This window comes from Somniosus microcephalus, chromosome 4 (assembly GCF_052327205.1).
Source record: "Somniosus microcephalus isolate GS21.2 chromosome 4, FLI_Smic_1.0, whole genome shotgun sequence".
NCBI classification, from domain to species: Eukaryota; Metazoa; Chordata; class Chondrichthyes; order Squaliformes; family Somniosidae; genus Somniosus; species Somniosus microcephalus.
In genome coordinates, this window is record NC_140990.1 from 12,762,634 (window position 1) to 12,785,055 (window position 22,422).

General features: G+C 52.9%; 2 protein-coding genes across 2 annotated transcripts in view; both read left to right on the plus strand.

The window, feature by feature from the left end:
- The window catches only part of LOC147118294 (proteasome activator complex subunit 1-like), a 1,298,587-nt gene that overhangs the window by 1,264,707 nt on the left and 11,458 nt on the right, over positions 1 to 22,422 (plus strand). The gene's annotated exons all lie outside the window — the stretch shown is intronic.
- On the plus strand, positions 387 to 22,420 carry LOC147118314 (DDB1- and CUL4-associated factor 11-like). The gene is made up of 4 exons (XM_085984374.1): positions 387 to 567; positions 2,757 to 2,909; positions 19,019 to 19,125; positions 20,519 to 22,420. The coding sequence occupies exons 2-4, from the start codon at positions 2,795 to 2,797 to the stop codon at positions 20,639 to 20,641; spliced, it is 345 nt and encodes a 114-aa protein (XP_085840500.1). The 5' UTR covers positions 387 to 567; positions 2,757 to 2,794; the 3' UTR covers positions 20,642 to 22,420.

Below are 22,422 nucleotides of genomic sequence, written 5' to 3' on the forward strand. Positions count from 1 at the left end.
TCGTGCTTATCTAGCTTCCCCTTAAATGCACCTACGCTATTCGCCTCAACCACTCCCTGTGAACATAGGAACAGGAGGAGGCCCTATTGAAACCCCTTTATAAATTTTAAGATTTCACGGTTCCTTTAAACCAAACTCCGCTGCTTTAGCAGGCAATTCTTCCAGGGTTTGTGTCGCGGGATTAAGGGTTCCAGAACCTAGGCGGGTGGATGGAGTTGAGACACCGATTAACCGCGATCTGATTGAACGGCGGGTCAGTCTCGAGGGGCTGAATGGCCTCCTCTGGGTCCAGTGTTCCTTTAAAACGGTGTGAATAGTGAAGGAGTCCGTGTAATGCTCCCGCCTGGCAGAGCTCGAAGCCCCGGCTCCAGAAGAGGCGGCCGCACTAACGCCCGACTCCCTTTGGCTTCCAGGGCGACGCCCGGTTCCTCGTGTCGAACTCCAAAGACCAGACCATAAAGCTGTGGGACATCCGGCGCTTCTCCCCGAAGGAAGGGCTGGAGGCCTCCCGACAGGCCGTGACTCAGCAGAACTGGGACTACCGGTGGCAGCAGGTGCCCAAGAGAGGTGCGGGACTGTAGCGCCCGCCCGGTACCACTGGGTGGGCTGGCATGGTGTGGCGTGGCGCAACGTTACAGAATGGGTCCTCAACCGTCCGGCATCGCCGCCCCCCCCCCCCTCCATGGAGAGTCTCCAGGATCGGCAAAGAGTTGGAATAAATGGGTCTTTTTCCGAGTGGCAGGCAGTGACTAGTGGGGTACCGCAGGGATCGGTCCTTGGACCCCAGTTATTCACAATATATATTAATGATCTAGACGAGGGAACTAGATGTAATATCTCCAAGTTCCCAGACGACACAAAGCTGGGTGGGCGTGTGTGCTGTGAGGAGGATGCCGAGAAACTCCAGTATGATTTGGACAAGTTGGGTGATTGGGCAGAAGCATGGCTGATGCAGTATAATGTGGATAAATGTGAGGTTATCCACTTTGGTGGCAAAAACAGGAAGGCAGATTATTATCTGAATGACAATAGATTGGGATAAGGGGAAGTGCAACGAGACCTGAGTGTCCTTGTGCACCAGTCGCTGAAAGTAAGCATGCAGGTGCAGCAGGCGGTTAAGAAGGCAAATGGTATGTTGGCCTTCATAGCGAGAGGATTCGAGTACAGGAGCAAGGATGTCTTGCTGCAGTTGTACAGGGCCTTGGTGAGACCGCACCTTGAGTATTGTGTGCAGTTTTGGTCGCCTTATCTGAGGAAGGATGTTTTTGCCATGGAGGGAGTGCAGCGAAGATTCACCAGGCTGATACCTGGGATGGCAGGAATGACGCATGAGGAGAGATTGGGTCGATTGGGCTTGTACTCGCTGGAGTTTAGAAGAATGAGAGGGGATCTCATTGAAACTTATAAAATTCTAACAGGACTGGACAGACTAGATACAGGAAGGATGTTCCCAATGGCTGTTCTCGATGGCTGTTCTCCTTAGTACAGAGAAGGTTAAGAGGAGATGTGATAGAGGTGTTTAAAGTTTACAAGAGGATTTGAGTGTAAGAGTAAAGACATCTTACTACAGTTATACGGGGCCCTGGTGAGACCACACCTGGAGTATTGTGTACAGTTTTGGTCTCCTTACCTAAGGAAGGATATACTTGCCATAGAGGGAGTGCAACGAAGGTTCACCAGACTGATTCCTGGGATGGGGGGATTGTCCTATGAGGAGAGATTGAGTAGACTCGGCCTATATTCTCTAGAGATTAGAAGAATGAGAGGGGATCTCATTGAAACATACAAAATTCTTACAGGGCTTGACAGGGTAGATGCAGGGAGGATGTTTCCCCTGGCTGGGGAGTCTAGAACCAGGGGTCACAGTCTCAGAATAAGGGGTCGGCCATTTAGGACTGAGATGAGGAGAAATTTCTTCACTCCGAGGGTGGTGAATCTTTGGAATTCTCTGCCCCAGAGGGCTGTGGAGGCTCAGTCGTTGAGTATATTGAAGACAGAGATCGATAGATTTTTGAATATTGAGGGATATGGGGATAGTGCAGGAAAGTGGAGCTGAGGTCAATGATCAGCCATGATCTGATTGAATGGCGGTGCGGGCTCGAGGGGCCGAATGGCCGACTCCTGCTCCTGTTTCTTATGCTCTTATCTTCTTAAAGTCATGAATGGTTTTGATTAGAGTAAATAAGGAGAAACTGTTTCCAGTGGCAGGAGGGTCGGTAACCAGAGGACACAGATTTAAGGCGATTGGCAAAAGAACCAGAGGGGGAGATGAGAGAATTCTTTACACAGCGAGTTGTTGTGATCTGGAGCACACGGCCAGAAAGGGCAGTGGAGGTCGAGTCAATAGTAACTTTCAAAAGAGAATTGGATAAATACCTGAAGGTTAAAGATTTGCAGGGCTACGGGGGGAGTGGGACTGATTGAACAGCGCTTGCAAAGAGCCAGCACAGGCACAATGGGCCGAATGGCCGCCTCCTGTGCTGTATCGTTGCGATTCCAACATTTAGCTTTGGAAATGTCCGTTTCCCCCCATTCGATTTTGCTATGTAAACTGTCATGGTGTAGTTGCGGGTTCTGAACACTAGCTGGCGCTACGGGGCGCGTTTCTGAAGTCGACACAATCTTGTATATATTTACAAAAATAAAACGCAGGCGCCTGTTCATTCAACTGACCTTGGGTGACACCAGAGGTACTTTGCGAGTATGATGAATTGAAATATTTTAATAGTGTGATTTTTTTGTTGTTGTTCCCATAGCCTTAAAGAAGCACAGGCTCCCGGGCGACACTTCGCTAATGACCTACAGGGGTCACGGGGTCCTGCACACGCTCATCAGGTGTCGATTCTCGCCGGCGTTTACAACGGGGCAGCAGTACATTTACAGCGGCTGTTCGACCGGGAAAGTTGTCAGTAAGTGTCCGCCTGCGTCACTTGTTCTGTTACAGCACAGAAACAGGCCATTCGGCCCAACTGGTCCATGCTCCACACGAGACTCCTCCCACCCCTCTTCATCTCACCCCATCAACATATGCTTCTATTCCTTTCTCCCTCACGTGATTATCTAGCTTCCCCTTGAATGCATCTATACTATTCACCTCAACCACTCCCTGTGGCAGCGAGTTCCACATTCTCAGCACTCTCTGGGTAAAGAAGTTTCTCCTGAATTCCCTATTGGATTTATTAGTGACTATCTTATATTAATGGCTCCATAGATTTGGACTCTTTCTACCCCCCCCCCCCCCCCCCACAAGTAGAAATATCTTCTCTACGTCTACCCTATCGAAACCCAAAGTCCTCTATCAGGTTGGAGGGAGTGCTGCACTATCAGAGGGGCAGTACTGAGAGAGTGGCAGTACTGTGGGAGTGCCGCATTGCCGGAGGGGCAGTACTGAGGTAGCGCCGCACTGTTGGCGGGGCAGTACTGAGGGAGCGCCGCACTGTCGGGGGGGCAGTACTGAGGGAGTGCTGCACTGTCGGAGGGGCAGCACTGCGGGAGCGCCGCACTGTCGGAGGGGCAGCACTGAGGGCGCGCCGCGCTGTCGGAGGGGCAGCACTGAGGGCGCGCCGTGCTGTCGGAGGGGCAGCACTGCGGGAGCGCCGCGCTGTCGGAGAGGCAGTACTGAGGGAGCGCCGCACTGTCGGAGGGGCAGTACTGAGGGAGCGCCGCACTGTCGGAGGGGCAGTACTGAGGGAGCGCCGCACTGTCGGAGGGGCAGCACTGAGGGAGCGCCGCGCTGTCGGAGGGGCAGTACTGAGGGAGCGCCGCACTGTCGGAGGGGCAGTACTGAGGGAGCGCCGCACTGTCGGAGGGGCAGTACTGAGGGAGCGCCGCACTGTCGGAGGGGCAGCACTGAGGGAGCGCCGCGCTGTCGGAGGGGCAGTACTGAGGGAGCGCTGCACTGTCGGAGGGGCAGTACTGAGGGAGCGCCGCACTGTCGGAGGGGCAGTACTGAGGGAGCGCCGCACTGTCGGAGGGGCAGTACTGAGGGAGCGCCGCACTGTCAGAGGGGCAGTACTGAGGGCGCGCCGTGCTGTCGGAGGGGCAGCACTGCGGGAGCGCCGCGCTGTCGGAGAGGCAGTACTGAGGGAGCGCCGCACTGTCGGAGGGGCAGTACTGAGGGAGCGCTGCACTGTCGGAGGGGCAGTACTGAGGGAGCGCCGCACTGTCGGAGGGGCAGTACTGAGGGAGCGCCGCACTGTCGGAGGGGCAGCACTGAGGGAGCGCCGCGCTGTCGGAGGGGCAGTACTGAGGGAGCGCTGCGCTGTCGGAGGGGCAGTACTGAGGGAGCGCCGCACTGTCGGAGGGGCAGTACTGAGGGAGCGCCGCACTGTCGGAGGGGCAGCATTGAGGGAGCGCCGCACTGTCGGAGGTGCCGCGCTGTCTGGGTGAGACACTAAACTGAGACCCAGTCTGCCCTCTTTGGTGGATGCAAAAGATCCCACGGGCACTATTGGCAGAAGAGCAGGGGGGAGTTCTCCCTGGTGTCCTGGGGCCAATATTTATCCCTCAACCTAACATCACTTTTTAAAAAAAAATCTGGTCATTTGTCTCATTGCTGTTTGTGGGATCTTGTGTGCTACAAGGCTGCTGCGTTTCCTACATTACAACAGTGACTACACTTCAAAGCGCTTTGACACATGCTGAGGTTACGGGGTCACTTTCTCAGAATAAGGGGTCGGCCATTCAGGACTGAGATGAGAAATTTCTTCACTCAGAGGGTGGTGAATCTTTGGAATTCTCTACCCCCGAGGCTCAGTCGTTGAGTATATTCAAGACAGAGATCGATAGATTTTTGGATATTAAAGCAATCAAGGGATATGGGGGTAGTGCAGGAAAGTGGAGATGAGGTAGATGATCAGCCATGATCTTATTGAATGGCGGAGCAGGCTCGAAGGGCCAAATGGCCTGCTCCTAGTTCTTATGTGGTTGTGAAAGGTGCTGTATAAATGCAAGTCTTGTGCCATTTGACTAATTCGACCTGTGTCGTTCTTCCAGTTGGTGGTTAATATTACAGTAATTGTTATTGCTATTTTTATCAGTGAGAATCTAACAGCTAGAGAAAGACTTGACACTGCCTCGCCAAGTACAGCTGAGGCTCTCCTGGGTTCAAGTGGACCAAGCTCACGGGCAGGGACTAATTATCGGCAATTGTTACAGGCCCCTCCCCGGGTCAGGCAGCTGAACGTGATGCGTTATTATGGAAACAGATTGCAGATGCTTTCAATATAAATGCCACCTTTGTCTGATGGGCGACTTTAATGATAATCGGGGATAATCATGTATTGGATCTAGCGTTTAGTAGTGAGCCTGATCGTGTATCGGGGGGTCCCTGTCTGGGGGGACCATCTGGCCAACAGTGACCCCCAACATTATACGGTTCCAGCTGGCTGGTAGAACTAAAGGTTACCGAGAACCTGCAGCTCGTACCAGATTTGAGAAGAGCAAACCTCACCATAACGGCTGAGGAGTTGGAACGGGTAAATTGGCTCGCCCTCCTGGGTGGTGACCAGACCGACGTAGAATACAAGTGGCAAGATTTTAAGAACAGGGGGGGGGAAAATGTGGAAAAACAAGTATGTAGCCAAAGTCAAAAGAAGGAAGTGTGCTAAGAAAAAGTTGGGTGACTGGTTGCTTATGTACAAAGACAAATGAGATGTAAACAGAAATGTTTCTCTAAATTAAAGACATTTAATACTCCACTAAACAGAGTTGAGCACAAGGAACAACTAAAGAATACGAAGGCTGCTATTAAATCAGCGAAAAGGAGAGATTGGGACTCACTAGAGTTTAGAAGAATGAGAGGGGATCTCATTGAAACGTATAAAATTCTGACAGGGCTGAATGCAGGGAGGATGTTTCCCCTGGCTGGGGGGGTCTAGAATGAGGGGTCACAGTCTCAGGATACGGGGTAGGACATTTAGGACTGAGATGAAGAGAAATTTCTTCACTCGGAGGGTGGTGAACCTGTGGAATTCTCTACCACAGAAGGCTGTGGAGGCCAAGTCACTGAATATATTTAAGAAGGAGATAGATTTCTAGACACAAAAGGCATCAAGGTGTATGGGGGGGAGAGAGCGGGAATATGGTATTGAGATAGAGAATCAGCCATGATCAGATTGAATGGCGGAGCAGGCTCGAAGGGCCGAATGGCCTACTCCTGCTCCTATTTTTCTATGTTTCTAAGGCGAATGGGGATAAAAGGATCGTAGGCAACTGTGGAAGTAATGGGGAAAAGCTTTTTCAGTTATGTGAAGAGTCCGAGAGCTGTCAAAGACTGTATTGTGCCATTGAAGGGTGTTCAAGAACAGGTTACAAAGGTCTCACTGGGTATGGAGGGAATATCAAATCAGTACTTTGCGTCGGTCTTCACCCTTGAAGATGATGCTCAACTATTAGAATTTAATAATGTTACTAACAAAACATAGATGAACAAATTGCTTTAGAAAGAATTAAGAACCTGAAGCAGCCGTGTCGGATGACATCCACCCGAGGATCCTCGGGGAGATGGGGCATGTGCTGTGCGAGCCCCTAGCCCGTATTTTTAATAGCTCACTGCACTCTGGAATGGTTTCTGTAGACTGGAAGGAGGCTAATGTAGTCCTCATCTTTTTTAAAAAAAACGGTGACAAGACAGACCCAGGTAACTATAGGCCCATTAGTTTAACATCAGTAATGGGTAAGATGTAATATATGAATACTTGGATAGAGAGGGACATATTAAGGACACCCAACATGGCTTCCTAAAAAGGAGGTTGTAGGAATGTCTAGTTCCTATCCAAAAGACTGAGGTCCACTCAGGCGATCAAATAAACGAGGTTTAATGAAAACTAACAGTTCAACGGATAACTACAGGAGAACATCAAATATAGGTCTAGTCAGTTCAGAGGCTCCACGAGGACTGCTTGGGCGGTCCCGTGGCTGACGTCATGACGTCATCACGTTTTTCCTGCCGGCCGGGGATCACGTGATGAACGGCGTGACGTCATCGCGTTTGCCCGCGCTATTAAAGTGATCGCGCTCTGTACATGTAAACTGAAAACAAAGATAGACTCAGGCTGTAGCTAACATTATTAAAGGGAATTATATGCAATTGATCGGAGTCCCTTAGTGGCTCCGCCACATGCGCTCCCCCCCCCCCCCAGAATTGTCTTTAACAGCAAAAGTAAAATGGCGAGGAGGCCTGACAAGCCTGTCAGAGCGACTTCTGTAGCCTGGAAGTGGAAGCTCATGGACGGCGGGTGAGCTGGCGGGCGGTTGCGTTTGATCTTGCACGGCGGCTGTGGGCGGTCGGCCACGTTTCGGCGGTTGTGCGTGTGGTAAACCACTGTTTGTATTCCACTGTGTACATGCCTGGACATGCCTCGGCTGACTCCTCCCACAAGTCCCAGTATAAAGGTGACTGCTCCCCAGCCCTTTGTATTTCTGGACCGGTCGACCACTCGAGGCAGACCTTCATTCTTTTGTTAATAAAAGCCTTTAGTTACTCTCTTAACTCAGTCTTTTATGAGTAATTGATAGCGCATCAATTTTATTAACAAAATTTTTATAATGGAGAAGATCCTCACACCAGCATGCCTGGACTTAGATCATCGGGAGGCGGACTCATCCACCAAGTTTACTCACTGGCTTAAGTGTTTCGAAAAATTCCTGACCGCCTCCGCAGCAATCAAATCGGATGAGGGCAAACTAGATGTCCTGACCTCCAAAGTGAACCACCGAGTGTACTCGGTCATCCAAGACGCGACCTCGTACGCGGACGCTATCAAGCTCCTCAAGGACCAGTACACGCGCCCAGTGAACGAAGTGTACGCCAGGCACCTTCTGGGGAGTCGTAAACAACAACCTGGGGAATCGACCGTGGAATACCTTCAGGCACTGTCTGTGCTTGGCCGGGCCTGTGGTTGTAAGGATGTAAAGGCCGCCGTGTACACAGGAACTTATCCGGGACGCTTTTGTAGCGGGCCACAGATCCAATTACACCCGACAGCGACTGTTGGAGCAGAGTGACCTCGACCTCAACAAGGCCTCTGAACTCGCACTATCATTGGATGCAGCCTACCGGGGCATGGATGCCTACTCCTCTGCACCGTGGACGCCGCGGGGAATGACAGCCTGGGACACGGTAGGACCGCCTCATAGCGCCGTGCCACCCCAGCAACGGCCCAACTCCCGCAGCAGTGTCCCAAGGCCAGACAGCAGTGCCCCAAGGCCAGAAATGCTACTTCTGTGGCCAGGCAAAACACCCCAGAGCGCGCTGCCCGGCGAAAAACGCGATCTGCTCGGGCTGCAGGAAGAAGGGACACTACGCTAACGTCTGCAGGGCCAAAGCCACCCCAAACCCCAGCAGCGCCGCGTGTGGGCCATGCGGGCCGCCATCTTGGGCCTCCCCGGCCATGTGCGAACCACCGGTACAGCAGCCATTTTGGACGCCTCCAGCCACATGGGGATCATGGACGCCGCCATCTTGGACGACAGCCGGAACGCAGCAGGCCCCCAACACCGCCTCATCTGATACCGGCCGCGACACACCGACCCCTACGCTGGCATCCGTTACACTGGACCAAGCGAGACCGCACCAGCTGGCCAGTTCCACAATGGACATTAAGGTAAATGGCCACGATACAATCTGCCTTTTTGACTCTGGGAGCACGGAGAGCTTCATCCAGCCCGACACGGTGCGGCGTTGCTCTCTTCCAGTCCTGCCTGCGCACCAGCGGATTTCTATGGCCTCCGAGTCCCAGTCGGCGGACATCGGCGGCTACTGCGTAGTGACACTCGTAGTAGACGGGGCCGTGTACGATCATTTTAAACTTTTGGTCCTGCCCGACCTCTGCGCTGCCGCCCTGCTGGGGTTAGATTTTCAGTGCCACCTTAAAAGTGTTACGATGGCGTACGGTGGACCCCTACCCCCACTCACAGTCCGCAGCCAGCAGCTCCCAAATTGCCCGCCGCGCACCAGGTGCAACCTCTCCACACTCAGAGTCACCCCCCCCCCCCCCCCCACTGTTTGCTAACCTCACCCCCGACTGTAAGCCCATCGCCACAAAGAGCAGGCGATACAGTGCCGGGGACAGGGTTTTCATTAAAACCGAAGTGGAGCGGCTCCTGAAGGAAGGGATTATTGAGGGCAGCACCAGCCCCTGGCGAGCCCAGGTTGTGGTCGTTAAGACCGGCGAGAAGCAGCGCCTGGTCATCGACTACAGCCAGACAATAAATCGCTACACCCTGCTGGACGCCTACCCACTCCCCCGCATAGCTGATATGGTCAACCAGATCGCGCAGTACCGCGTCTTCTCGACCATTGACCTGAAATCAGCGTACCACCAGCTCCCTATCCGCCCTGAGGACCGCCAGTATACTGCCTTTGAGGCAAACGGCCGCCTCTACCACTTCCTTAGGGTTCCCTTTGGCGTCACCAACGGGGTCTCTGTCTTCCAAAGGGAGATGGACCGGATGGTCGATCAAAATGCGTTGCAGGCCACTTTCCCATATCTGGACAATGTGACCATCTGCGGCCGTGACTTGCAGGACCATGACGCAAACCTCGAAAAATTCCTCCGCACCGCCCAACTCCTGAACCTGACATATAACAAGGAGAAGTGCATATTCCGCACAAACCGCCTCGCCATCCTTGGCTGTGTTGTGGAACACTGAGTCATCGGCCCCGACCCCGACCGGATGCGTCCCCTTATGGAACTCCCACTGCCTCAAGGCCCTGAAGAGGTGCCTAGGGTTTTTCTCCTATTATGCCCAGTGGGTCCCCTACTATGCGGACAAGGCCCATCCGCTGATCAAGTCCACCTCTTTTCCCTTGACGGCAGAGGCCCGCTTAGCCTTCCACCGTATCAAGGAAGACATTGCCAAAGCCACCATGCACGCAGTGGACGAATCCATCCCCTTCCAGGTGGAAAGCGACGCGTCCGACTTTGCCCTGGCCGCTACCCTCAATCAGGCGGGGAGACCCGTGGCCTTCTTTTCACGAACCCTCCAAGGCCCGGAGACCAGACACTCCGCTGTTGAGAAGGAGGCCCAGGCGATTGTGGAGGCTGTGCGTCATTGGAGGCACTACCTGGCCGGAAAACGATTTACCCTGCTCACTGACCAACGTTCAGTTGGTTTCATGTTTAACAACAAGCAGAGGGGCAAAATCAAAAATGACAAGATCTTGAGGTGGAGAATCGAACTTTCCACCTACAATTACGAGATCTTGTACCGGCCCGGGAAGCTCAATGAACCCCCGGATGCGCTATCGCGTGGCACCTGCGCCAGCGCGCAGATCGATAGACTGCGGGCCCTCCACAATGACCTCTGCCACCCGGGGGTCACCAGGTTCTTTCACTTCAGCAAGGCCCGCAACCTGCCTTACTCTATTGAGGAGGTCAGGACCATGACCAGGAACTGCCAAGTCTGCGCTGAGTGCAAACCGCACTTTTATAGACCAGACAGGGCTCACCTGATAAAAGCCACTCGCCCCTTCGAGCGCCTGAGCGTTGATTTTAAAGGGCCTCTCCCCTCCTCCGACCGCAATGTGTACTTCCTCAATATTATTGATGAGTACTCCCGTTTCCCGTTCGCCATCCCCTGCCCGGACATGACCAGTGCCACGGTCATTAAATGTCTGAACGACCTCTTCACCCTGTTCGGTTTCCCCAGCTATATCCATAGCGACCGGGGCTCATCGTTTATGAGCGACGAACTCCGTCAGTACCTGCTAACTAGGGGTATTGCCACAAGCAGGACCACCAGTTACAACCCCCGGGGGAACGGACAGGTGGAAAGAGAAAATGCGACAGTTTGGAAGGCCGCCCTGCTAGCCTTAAAGTCTAGGGGCCTTCCAACCTCCCGCTGGCAGGATGTGCTCCCCGATGCGCTCCACTCTATTCGGTCACTGCTCTGCACTGCCACTAACGCCACCCCTCATGAGAAAATGTTTGTCTTCCCAAGGAAGTCCACATCGGGGACATCGCTACCGCCATGGCTGACGTCCCCAGGGCCGGTCCTACTGAGAAGGCACGTGAGGACCCATAAAACGGACCCCCTGGTCGAGAGGGTCGACCTCCTCCACGCCAACCCCCAGTATGCTTACATTGCATACCCGGACGGGCGGGAGGACACAGTCTCCATAAGAGACCTTGCACCCTCGGGGGCCGCAGTAACCCACTACTCACTACCACCCCCCCCCCCCCCCCCCCACGATCCGATATCCAGCCCCAGCAGACGGCAGGCCTGGGCCCAGCGACCCGCTCGACATCTACGAGGACGACACGCCTGTGCCACAGCCCACGCAGGACTCGACGCCGGAAGCTCCACTACCCCTGCCGTCGCCACGCCGATCACGGCGGCAGACAAGACCTCCGGAGAGACTCCAATACACTAACTTTTAATACACTTCACCCCGCCGGACTCAATTTTAAACAAGGGGTGAATGTGGTAAATCACTGTTTGTATTCCACTGTGTACATGCCTGGACATGCCTCGGCTGACTCCTCCCACAGGTCCTAGTATAAAGGTGACTGCTCCCCAGCCCTTTGTATTTCTGGACCGGTCGACCACTCGAGGCAGACCTTCATTCTTTTGTTAATAAAAGCCTTTAGTTACTCTCTTAACTCTCAGTCTTTTATGAGTAATTGATAGCGCATCAATGCGATCTTGACTGGGCGATCAATGTCCAAATGTGCCGGCTTCAACCGGTATCGACCGAAAAAGTTTTGTCTCCCGGCTCTATCACGCGGAAAGGACCAGTGTAAGGGGGTTTGAGCGGGTCCCGATGAACGTCGTGGCGGATAAACACATAGTTGGTGTTCTTCAGCTCAGCTGGGACGTGGGAGCTCTGCAAGCCGTGATGCGACGTAGGCACTGGAGCGAAACTTCTGACTGCCTCCTGGTGGCTGATGAGCTGCTGGGATGCGGACCATGGCTCTGTTGGAGTCGGAAGGAAACCCTCTGGTACGCGTAACGGCTGGCCATATACGAGCTCCGCCAAGGACGATTGAAGATCATCTTTAGGTGCCGTACGAAGACCCAAAAGGACCCATGGAAGCCTGTCCACCCAACCCGTGCCTTGAAGGCTGGCTCGCAGTGCGGCTTTGAGCGACCTGTGGAATCGTTCGCACAGGCCGTTCGCCTGTGGATGGTAGGCAGTGGTGCGATGCAGCTTGACGCCGAGCCCTTGAGCCACAGTGTTCCAGAGCTCAGAAGAAAACTGCAGCCAACGATCGGAGGAGATGTCCGCCGGTACCCCGAAACGGGCGACCCAAGAGGAGATGAATGCCCTGGCGACATCTGCGGAAGTGGTGGATGACAAAGGAACCGCCTCAGGCCATCGAGTGGTGCGGTCCACCATTGTAAGATGATGAGTAAAACCATGCGAAGGCGGAAGTGGCCCCACCAGGTCCACATGCACATGATCAAGCCTACGTTCCGGAACAGCGAAAGTGGCCAATGGAGCCTTGACGTGACGCTGCACCTTGGCCTTTTGGCAGACCACGCAGGTGTTGGCCCAGTCGCGGACATCCATGTGCATACCCCGCCACACGAATTTGGACGACATCAGCCGTTGCGAGGCCTTCATGCCAGGATGTGACAACCCGTGTACGGCGTCAAAAGCTTTTCGGCGACCGGCACGATAGGGCGAGGAGAGACGTCGCAGAGTAGCGTAGTGCCCGTGGCATGGAATTTGACGTTGGCCGCTTGGAGGCTAGAGGGGTTGGTTATGTAAAATTGGACTTCCGGATCCGAGGCTTGATCCGCAGCCATGAGGGCATAGTCGACGCCGAGCTGAACTGCATGAACGGTCGCGCAGGAGAGGCAATCCGCCACCAGGTTGTCTTTACCGGACACATGCTGAATGTCAGTGGTGAATTCTGAGATAAACGCCAACTGACGTTGTTGCCGAGCTGACCACGGATCAGCGGTGTTGGCCATAGAGAACGTTAGTGGTTTATGGTCCACAAAAGCCGTGAACGGACGACCCTCTAGCAAGAACCGGAAATGGCAGATGGCCAGAAAAAGGGCCAGCAACTCCCGGTCGAACGTACTGTACTTCCGTTCGTTTCGCCATAGTTGACGCGTGAAAAACACCAGCGGTTGCCACATCCCATTCACCCACTGTTCCTGCACTGCGCCGATGGCGTAGTCTGATGTGTCGGTGGTAAGGGCGATGGTGGCACCTGTCAGCGGGTGCGCCAGCATGGTTGCGTTGGCCAAGGCACCTTTTGTGTCGACGAACGCCCGGTCCATGTCGACCATCCAGCTAATCGGATCCTTGCTGGACTTGCCCTTGAAGGCCTCGTACAGGGGCTGCATGAGCAGAGCTGCATTAGGGACGAACCGGTGATAAAAATTTACCATCCCGAGGAACTCCTGCAGGGCCTTGACAGTCAGCGGGCGCGGGAAAGAAGTAACTGCCTCCACCTTCGTTGGCAGGGGAATTGCGGTGGCCTAAGAAATCAATCTGCTGCAGGCCGAACTGGCACTTGGCCGGGTTGATGATCAAGCCGTGTTGACTGAGGCGTCTAAAGAGGGTGCGTAAATGGCTGATGTGGTCCTCTTTATTAGGGCTGGCAATGAAGATGTCGTCGAAGTAGATGAACAGAAACTTGAGGTCCCGAAGCACGGAGTCCATCAAGCCCTGGAAAGCCTGTGCAGCGTTCCAAAATCCAAACGGCATCCGCAGAAATTCAAACAGGCCGAATGGGGTGATGACTGCAGTTTACGGGACGTCTTGCGGGTGCATGGGTGGTAGCCACGGACAAGGTCGACTTTTGAAAAAATGGTATTTCCCGCCAAATGTGCAGAGAAATCCTGAATGAGGGATCGGGTACCGATCAGGAGTAGTGGCGTCGGTAGTCGCCGCAAGGCCGCCATCCGCCGCCAGGTTTCGGAACAATGTGTAGAGGCGAAGACCAGGGACTATTCGACCGGCGAATAATCCCTAGCCACTCCATCGTGTCGAACTCCGCTTTCGCAGCCGCGAGCTTGCCAGGTTCGAGGCGCCGGGCCCGTGCGTAGACTGGGGGGCCAGTAGTGGTGATGTGATGTTCGACACCATGTTTCGTGGCTGTGGAAGAGAAAGTGGGTCTGGTCAGGTCTGGGAAATCTCCAAGGAGGCGAGTGAAGTCATCCGGAGGTGGGAACGCACAGGAGACAGTGCGCGACACGGCGTTACCGCGGTGGCACAGGATGGAGTGAAAAGTGGCTGCATTGATCAACTGGCGGTGCTTAACCTCCACCAGGAGGCCGTTGGCGCACAAAAAATCTGCCCTGAGGATGGCTTGAGAGACTTTGGCCATGATGAAATCCCAGTAAAACCGCTGGCCGCCGAAGCACACCTGGACCCGCCATCTTCCGAAGGTCCGAATGGCCCCGCCATTAGCCGCCTCGAGGGAGAGGCCGTGTCCCCCAGCTTGTATATCAAGATTTGACGCGGGTAGGATGCTACACTGCGCCCTGGTGTCGTAGAGGAAACGTCAACCAGATAGGGAGTTGAAGAGTTTTCCCGAATTACCGATTGCCATAGCAGCCGCGGGGCGCTCGTTATAACCGGTCCTCTTTCGGCAGGGTTGCTGTGGTTTTTTTTTTTTTTTTTTTTGAGCGAAAAGCTGCAGGGAGGGCGGCAGCATCTTGCTTTCGCGCCAAAACGGGCGTGGTAGAAGCACAACCCTGCAGGTTGAGGGGCTGGAGCAGTGTCTGTGGGGGATGCGCGCCTCGTGGCAGCGCAGTACTGCTGTGTCACCGCGAAAATCTTGTCCGCTTCGGCAGCCAGCTCTGCGCAGTCTGTGACTTCCGACCTGGCTAGGGCAGCCTGAACTTGCTCCGGTAGCTGGCTGAGGAAGCATTCCGGTTCGGAGCCCAGGAGCGTGAGCATTTGGCTCATGAGCTCGGACGGCTTGGAGTCCCCGAGGCCGGGCATAGCGAGCAGCCAGCGGGCGCGCTCCGACTTCGTGAGCCCGAAGACCTGTAACAACCGCGCCTTTATCGTTTCATACTTGCAATCTTCTGGTGGATTGCCAAGCAGGCTGACGATCCGTGAGGCTGTGGCGCTGTCGAGGGCGGAGACCACGTAATAGTAACAGGTCTGATCCGCAACGATGTTCCTGATGGTGAACTGGGCTTCAGCCTGGATGAACCACGCGGCTGGCTGTTGCTCCCAGAACTGTGGTAGCTTCAAAGCAATGGCGTTCGGTAACTTCTGCGAAAACCGTTCGCAAAAGTCGGGGTCACCAATGTAGGAATGTCTAGTTCCTATCCAAAAGACTGAGGTCCACTCGGGCGATCAAATAAACGAGGTTTAATGAACACTAACAGAGTTTAACGGATAATTACAGGAGAACATCGAATATAGGTCTAGTCAGTTCGGAGGCTCCACGAGGACTGCTTGGGCGGTCCCGTGGCTGACGTCATCACGTTTTTCCCGCCGGTCGGGGATCACTTGATGAATGGCATGACGTCATCGCGTTTGCCCGCGCTATTAAAGTGATCGTGCTCTGTACATGTAAACCGTGAAAACAAAGATGCAGACTCAGGCTGTAGCTAACATTAAAGGGAATTATATACAATTGATCGGAGTCCCTTAGTGGCTCCGCCACAAGGTCATGTTTTACAAATCTAATTGTATTTTTTGGAAGAAGTTACAAAGTTGGTGGATGAGGGCAGTCCAGTAGACCTTGTCTACTTAGATTTCCAAAAAGCTTCTGATAAGGTACCACACAAGAGGCTGATATAAAAGATCGAAGCCTCTGGTATTCGTGGCAATATATTGAGCTGGATTGAGAACTGGCTGGCAGGACGTAGGCAAATAGTAGTTCTAGATGGATTTGGATCTGTTTGGAGACCGGTCACCAGTGCTGTCCCGCAGGGATCGGTGTTGGGACCATTGCTCTTTACTAGTTTTATTAATGATCTGGATGTAGGTGTTGGGGACACAATCTGCAGATTTGCAGATGATACCAAGATCTGTGCGAGTGTTAGAACTGTAGAAGATGTTCGTCTGCTTCAGGCAGATCTTAGTGTTGGGAGTTTGGGGCTCAAGACTGGAAAATGATGTATAACTTGGATAGGTGCAGTGTTGTGCATGTGGGCCGGGCAAATGCTCAACATTCATGCACCCTTCAGGGAAAGGCATGAAAGACGGAGGAGATAGAAAGAGATTTGGCCATTCTAGTGCATACATTCTTAAAGGAACATGAGCAAAGCCGGGAAGCGATAGCTAGGGCAAATAGGGTGTTGAGGTGAATCCATAGGACAATTGAGTATAAGACGAGACATACATACCGTTTTGTCTTTGTACACATAGAAACAGAAACATAGAAGATAGGAGCAGGAGTAGGCCATTCGGCCCCTCGAGCCTGCTCCGCCATTCAATGCGATCATGGCTGATCATCCGAATTCAGTACCCGGTCCCTGCTTTCTCTCCATACCTCTTGATCCCTTTAGCCTTAAGAAATATATCTAACTCTTTCTTGAATATATTTAATGAATTGGCCTCTACTGCCTTCTGTGGTAGAGAATTCCACAGGTTCACCACTCTCTGGGTGAAGAAATTCCTCCTCATTTCTGTCCTGAATGGCCTACCCCTTATCCTTAGACTGTGACCCCTGGTTCTGGACTCCCCGACCATCGGGAACATCCTTCCTGCATCTAATCTGTCCAGTCCTGTTAGAATTTTATAAGTTTCAATGAGATCCCCTCTCATTCATCTAAACTCCAGCGAGTATAAGCCCAATCGACCCAATCTCTCTTCATACGTCATCCCTGCCATCCCAGGTATCAGCCTGGTGAATCTTCGCTGAACTCCCTCCATGGCAAGAACATCCTTCCTCAGATAAGGCGACCAAAACTGCACACAATACTCCAGATGTGGTCTCACCAAGGCCCTGTACAACTGCAGCAAGACATCCTTGTTCCTGTACTCGAACCCTCTTGCTACGAAGGCCAACATACCATTTCCCTTCTTAACCGCCTGCTGCATCTGCATGCTTACCTTCAGCGACTGGTGCACAAGGACACCCAGGCCTCGTTGCACTTCCCCTTCTCCCAATCTATTGCCATTCAGATAATCTGCCTTCCTGTTTTTGCCACCAAAGTGGATAACCTCGCATTTATCCATGTTATATTGCATCAGCCATGCTTCTGCCCAATCCCCCAACCTGTCTAAAATCATCCTGGAGTTTCTCGGCATCCTCCTCACAGCACACACGCCCACCCAGCTTTGTGTCATCTGCAAAGTTGGAGATATTACATCTTGTTCGCTTGTCTAGATCATTAATATATATTGTGAATAGCTGGGGTCCAAGGACCGATCCCTGCGGTACCCCACTCGTCACTGCCTGCCACTCGGAAAAAGACCCGTTCATTCCAACTCTTTGCTTTCTGTCTGCCAACCAGTTCTCTATCCAAGTCAATACCTTGCCCCCAATCCTACGTGCCTTAACTTTACACGCTAATCTCTTATGTGGGACCTTATTGAAAGCCTTCTGAAAGTCCAAATACACCACATCCACTGGTTCTCCCTTATCTATTTTACCAGTTACATCCTCAAAAAATTCCAGTAGATTAGTCAAGCACGATTTACCTTTTGTAAATCCATGTTGACTTTGTCCGATCCAGTCACTGCTTTCCAAGTGCTCTGCTATTACATCTTTTATAATGGACTCTAGCATTTTCCCCACTACCGATGTCAAGCTTACCGGTCTATAATTCCCCGCCTTTTCTCTACCACCTTTTTTGAATAGTGGGGTAACATTAGCTACCCTCCAATCCATGGGTACTGTTCCAGAGTCTAACGAGTTCTGGAAGATGACCAGCAATGCATCTACTATTTCTAGGGCCACTTCCTTAAGTACCCTGGGATGTAGATTATCAGGCCCTGGGGATTTATCGGCCTTCAGTCCCATCAATTTTCCTAACACCATTTCCCTACAAATACTGATTTCATTCAGTTCCTCCCTCTCATTAGACCCTATGTTCCCCGACATCTCTGGGAGGTTATTTGTGTCCTCCTTTGTGAAGACAGAACCAAAGTATGTATTTAATTGGTCTGCCATTTCCTTGTTCCCCATTACAAATTCCCCGGATTCTGACTGCAAGGGACCTACGCTTGACTTCACCAATCTTTTTCTCTTCACATATCTATAAAACTTTTTACAGTCAGTTTTTATGTTCCCCGCAAGCTTACTCTCATATTCTATTTTCCCCCTCTTAATTAATCCCTTTGTCCTCCTTTGACGACCTTAGTCAGGCCACACTTGGAATACTGTGTCCAGTTTTAGCGTCCTCACATGGTGGGTGATATTGAAGCTTTGGAAAGGGTGCAGAGAAGGAGCCACTAGACTAATTCTCAGCCTAAAGCATCTTGGTTATCAAGATAGGCTAAAAGAGTTGGGACGCTACTCTTTAGAGAAACGTAGACTTGTAGGTGATCTGATTGAGGTTTGTAAGATAGTGAAGTGAATAGATTGCGTTCCAGCAATTAAACAGGCAGGACTAGGGCTCACTAATTGAAGTTGCACAATGCGAGATCTAGGTTAGGTGTCGGGAGGTGGTTCATTTCCCAGAGAATAGTGGACCTCTGGGACAGGCTACCCACTCGTGCGGTGGATGCTGATTCGCTGAATTCCACCAAGCAAGACCTGGACCTGTTTCTGGTTGGGGCGGAGATCACCTCTTGCAGAAGGTAGGTACTGCAGGGAATTATCAGGGCCAGAGTGATCTCCTGGACTAGTTTCAATCGCCCAGATGGGTGGAAGAGGAAGTTACCAGATTTCTTCTCTTTTTCCCCCCCCCCCCCCCCCCCGCTCCCCAAATTGGCCTGGGTCTTTTATCTGGTTTTTTTTTGCCTCTCCCAGGAGATCCCATGGTTTCGGGTGGGGTGGAGAGTGTATATGTTGTGATACACAAGGTATCGCAATTGTGTGGGACGGGCTGGATGGACCAGAGGGTCTTCACCTGTCCGTCATTGTTCGCATGTTCCTAATTTTTCTCTCTTTTTCCGCACCCCCCCCCCCCCCCCCCCCCCCAGTCTACGACGTGTTGACGGGTAAAATTGTCAGCAAGCTCTCTGAGCACAGGGCCTGTGTCCGTGACGTCAGCTGGCATCCGTACGAAGAGAAGATCATCAGCACCTCCGTGAGTAAACCACTGCAGGTCGAGGGAGGGTGTTGGGGCAGTGCGCTGGACGGGGAGGGAGCACTGAGCTGGGACAGGGTGCTGTTGGTGGTGGGGGGGCAGGTGGTTTGAGTTGGGGGGTCTTGCTTGACTCAGAAGGTCATGAGCTCCACGGCCACTATTGGAAGACGAGCAGGGGGGAGTGCTCCCCACTGTCCTGGGGCCATGATTCATCCCTCAACCAACATCACTAAAACAGATGATCTGGTCATTTACCACTGTTTGTGGGAGCTTGCTGTGCACAAACTGGCTGCCACGATACCCACATTCTTCTTAGGCAGTCCCTCGGAACCGAGGATGACTTGCTTCCACATTAACAATGAGTTCTCAGGTGACTGATGAGTCCAATGCGGGACCTACAGTCTCTGTCACAGGTGGGGCAGACGGTGGTTGAAGGGGCGGGTGGGTGGGGTGCTTGGGTTGACGTGCGCTCCTTACGCTGCCTGCCCTTGGCTTCCGCTTGAACCCGGCGAAGAGACTCGAGGTGTTCGGCGCCTTCCCGGATGCTTCTCCTCCACTTTGTGCGGTCTTGGGCCAGGGATTCCCAGGTGTCGGTGGGGATGTTGCACTTTTTCAAGAAGGCTTTGAGGGTGTCCTTGAAGCGTTTCCTCTGCCCACCTGAGGCTCTCTTGCCGTGCCGGAGCTCCGAGTAGAGCGCTTGTTTTGGGAGTCTCGTATCGGGCATGTGGACAATGTGACCCGTCCATCGGAGCTGATTGAGCGTGGTCAGAACTTCGATGCTGGGGATGTTGGCCTGAGCGAGAACACTGACGTTGGTGCCCCTATCCTGCCACTGGATTTGCAGGATCTTGCGGAGGCAACGTTGGTGGTACCTTTCCAGTGCTGTGAGGTGCCTGCTGTACATGGTCCATGTCTCTGAGGCATACAGCAGGGCAGGTATCACTGCTGCTCTGTAGACCATGAGCTTAGTGCCGGGTTTGAGGTCCTGGTCTTCAAACACTCTCTCCTTCAGGCGACCGAAGGCTGCACTGGCACACTGAAGGCGGTGTTGGACTTCGTCGTCAACGTCTGCCCTTGTTGACAGTAGGCTCCCGAGGTATGGAAAGTGGTCCACGTTGTCCAAAGCCTTGTCATGGATTTTGATGATCGGGGGGCAGTACTGTGTGGCGGGGGCAGGTTGGTAGAGGACCTTTGTCTTACGGATGTTTAGTGTAAGGTCCATTACAACAGTGACCACACTTCAAAAGTACTTCATTGGCTGTAAAGCGCATTGGGACATCCTGAGGTTGTGAAAGGTGCTATATAAATGCAAGTCTCTCTTTCCTAATCCTCCCTCTCCCTCTCCCTCTCCCTCTCTCTCTCTCCACCTCCCCCTCCTGTCCTCTCTCCGCAGTGGGACGGAGGAGTGCGTCTCTGGGATTACCGGCTGGCCGAATACTTCGCCGACGACCTCCAGACCAGCGTCCCCGACCTCCGCCCCAAACGCAAGAACGTGGAGACTGGCGAAGACAACTGAGGAGGTGGATCTGGCCAGACTGCCGAGGGGGCAGAGGGGATCAGGCCAAGGTGGGGGGTGTCCCGGGATGTGTCAACGTCGTTGTGTCGTGGCGAGGGTTAACATAAATCACGACCACACCCACCTCCCTGGTCGAGACGGCGGCGACTCCTGCTCAATAGCCTTCTCCTCCCCCTCCGCGATCTATCTCCACCCCCGACCCCCCCCCCCCCCCAACAGGCAACCCCGGGTGGGGGGGGGTCTCTTCTCTAAAGCGATGGGACGGCCACCGACTGTGTTCGATGTGGTGGAGGGAGAGGAGTCGTCGCCGATGATATGCTCGCTCGCCTGCCCTCCCTCCCAGGACGAAGGCCAGCGCCACTGTTGTCTCGAGCTTCCGGTGATTGAAGGAGCGGAGAGCAGGACTGTCATTGGGGGACCTCATTCCCCGAAGGAGAATGAGGCAGTATGTTCCGGCATGGACCCTCGATCGCGCCACCGTCCCGCGTACATTCCTTCTCGAAAGTTACAATGGAATCTGCTTCCGCCGCCCTTTCAGGCAGCACGTTCCAGATCACAACAACTCGCTGTGTAAATAAATTTCTCCTCCCCTCCCCCTCTGGTTCTTTTGCCAATCACCTTAAATCTGTGTCCTCTGGTTACCGACCCTCCTGCCACTGGAAACAGTTTCTCCTTATTTACTCTATCAAAAACCTTTGTCATTTTAAATGCCTCTAGTAAACCTCCTCTTAACCTTCTCTGCTCTAAGGAGAACAACCCCAGCTTCTCCAGTCTCTGCACATTAACTGAAGTCCCTCATCCCCGGTACCATTCTAGTAAATCTCCCCTTAACCTTCTCTGCTCCAAGGAGAACAATCCCAGCTTCTCCAGTCTCTGCACATTAACTGAAGTCCCTCATCCCTGGTACCATTCTAGTAAATCTCCCCTTAACCTTCTCTGCTCCAAGGAGAACAATCCCAGCTTCTCCAGTCTCTGCACATTAACTGAAGTCCCTCATCCCTGGTACCATTCTAGTAAATCTCCCCTTAACCTTCTCTGCTCCAAGGAGAACAATCCCAGCTTCTCCAGTCTCTCCGCATTAACTGAAGTCCCTCATCCCCGGTACCATTCTAGTAAATCTCCCCTTAACCTTCTCTGCTCTAAGGAGAACAATCCCAGCTTCTCCAGTCTCTGCACCGCTGCGGCACCAGAGGCAGTTGTGCTCTGACTTTACGTGGTGGCGCGAGAGGGGTCGGGGAAGTTAGCCAAACTACGCGGGTGCAGCGATCGCCCCGACCCGCACTCTCCCAGACCGTCTGACGCGAGGCAGGGAGGTGTCTGTCTCCTCGCTTCCTGCTTATCCAACAACCCCCCCGTGAGGTTCCTTCACCCCATCGCCACCGCCCCCCAGCCCATAATTCTGGCTTTGTCCATATTTCATATCCTTCCCCCACCCCACCCCACACACTCTCAAGATGCCGTGCTTGTTAACTTTAACAAGGTGATCTTTTACTGGTAGTTTACTTCAGCGTATTAAAGTTTTGTATGTATATATAATATATATATATATATCTCCTTTGTAAAGTAATCATCATGACCTATTAATGGCTGAAAATTAAGCGTTAAACCGTGACAAAAGCTCACTTTACCGCCCTCGCCCCCATGAAGAATGTTTCTTTTCGAATCAATGGACAATGTTTTGCGAATTTTGCGAACCTTTGGTGCTGGTTGCAGGAGCGACATTTCTACGCTGCTCCTGGGAGTTAATTTTATCACGAATAAAAGCTGTGAGAACACGCACA